Source organism: Rhagoletis pomonella, unplaced genomic scaffold, assembly GCF_013731165.1.
Source record: "Rhagoletis pomonella isolate Grant_MI unplaced genomic scaffold, Rhpom_1.0 Rhpom_scaffold_00011, whole genome shotgun sequence".
In the NCBI taxonomy this organism is placed as follows: Eukaryota; Metazoa; Arthropoda; class Insecta; order Diptera; family Tephritidae; genus Rhagoletis; species Rhagoletis pomonella.
Window position 1 is genome coordinate 9,021,418 of NW_023458565.1, and position 1,790 is coordinate 9,023,207.

Consider the following 1,790-nt stretch of genomic DNA (forward strand, 5'->3'; position numbering starts at 1 on the left):
TTGTCGGTTTCTTTGGGTTCGTCAACAACCTCTTGCTGTGGTGTGGTTTCTGATGGTCCTGTCTCCTTCTCTTCCAATTCGCCCATGCTTTGTAATACTGTTTTGCAGATCTACGCTTTTTGTATCGGTGATTATGTTGAGCGTTTATTTCATATATGTATGTACTATATAAAATATATATAGATGAGTGTATGTATGTATGTTTATATAAATGCTGGTGGAAGGTTTATTCAAATTTGGCGGGTTTTAGAAGTCTTTTGAATGTACGCCAGTCGTAAGATAAATATCTGAAAGGATAAAAGAAGGAGAATAGTTTTTAGTAAATTTTTTTTTGTAGTAATCCGCGACTTAGAGTGATTGTATTTGAATATTATGACGAGGTAAAATATCTTGATATAACCCTAGATTAGAGACTGAGTTGGAACTGCCACTTTGATAAGCCTCTTAGTAAAGCCACACGGACTATGTGCACCTGTAAGAGACTTCTTTGGATCGGACATTTGGTCTGCGCTCAAAGTTAATAGAGTGATTACACCGCACTTTGTAACCCGAAAAATTTACATAAAAGCGGTCAATAAACATATGGCTTCTTATGGGTTATTCGCGGCTCTGGCGTCTCTTCTACTTGTAAAGGATGGCTGCAGCTCCATATTTTTGTTCAAGCATCAGTAGCCTCGAAAGAGTTGCACATCTTTTCAGACAGTAAAGCGCCATCAGAGCTCTCTCCAATAGGTTGGTTTCCAGTTAGTATACCAAAAGACAGATGGGAAGACACATATCTTCGCCATTTTTGGGAAGTTTAGTCATCTGTTAGCCTGAATATGTTCTCCATATCAAGCTTATTATGATGAAATCACCAAAAACGTAAATTTTGAATTACATCTCTATATTATTAAAAAAAAAAAACAACAATGCACCCACAACGAGTCACTGTTTGGTGTGGTTTTTAGGCTGGTGGAATCATCGGACCGTACTTCTTTTAAAATGCTACCGGCAACGCTGCTGCGGGTAAATGGATGTTAACGTGACATGATAACAAACATTTTATGACATGAATTAGATGGCATAGACTTGAAAAATATGTGGCTTAAACAGGAAGCTGCCATTTGCCACACATCGCGTGAAACAATTACTCGATTGTGAACATCTGCGGCCTTATTGAATCACCCTGTATAAAGAAAACGTCTACTAAGGAATTTTTAGCATTGATAAGGGAAGCTGAAATTATCAGAGTTAGCTACTTCTTAATCGGGTTACAAAATATCAAGCTTTACGAAAAACTTGTATACGAAAGCAACAATTGCTAAGTGTTGGCGAATCGATTCGATACGAACCAAAAACCAATTCACTTAAATTTTCAAAGCGCAATTGAAGTGAAGCTTCTTTAGCGGCGGCTGGTTGGTTGGGAGTAAATTGGCAAACTCAACGGAAATTGTGCAACGTAAATGGTTGGGGATGAAACAAGTGCTTCGATTTTGTTATCGATTTTGCTATTGATATTTTTATCGATTATTTATAGATTTTGTTATCGATATTTTGATCGATTTTGTTTTGATATTTTTGTCGTTTTTGTTATCGATAATTTTATCAGTTTTCTAAGCGATTTTTGTTATCGATTTATCGATCCATTTTATTATCAATATCGATGTTTCGATTTCTGATCGATTTTTCTAGCAATATTATTATCGATTCTGCTATCGAAATTTTTATCGAATTCGTTATCGATATTTTTATCCGTTTTGTTATCGATATTTTGTTGGATGTTACTATCGATATTTTGTTGGATGTTA

The 1,790-nt window shown here is 35.6% G+C and overlaps 1 protein-coding gene across 1 annotated transcript in view; it reads right to left on the bottom strand.

The window, feature by feature from the left end:
* Positions 1-1,790, bottom strand: part of LOC118747369 (neurotactin) — a 46,936-nt gene that overhangs the window by 8,965 nt on the left and 36,181 nt on the right. The window contains exon 2 of the mRNA XM_036481428.1: positions 30-287. Coding sequence (XP_036337321.1) covers positions 30-86 — 57 coding nt within the window. The 5' untranslated portion in view covers positions 87-287. The remainder of the gene's footprint in view (positions 1-29; positions 288-1,790) is intronic.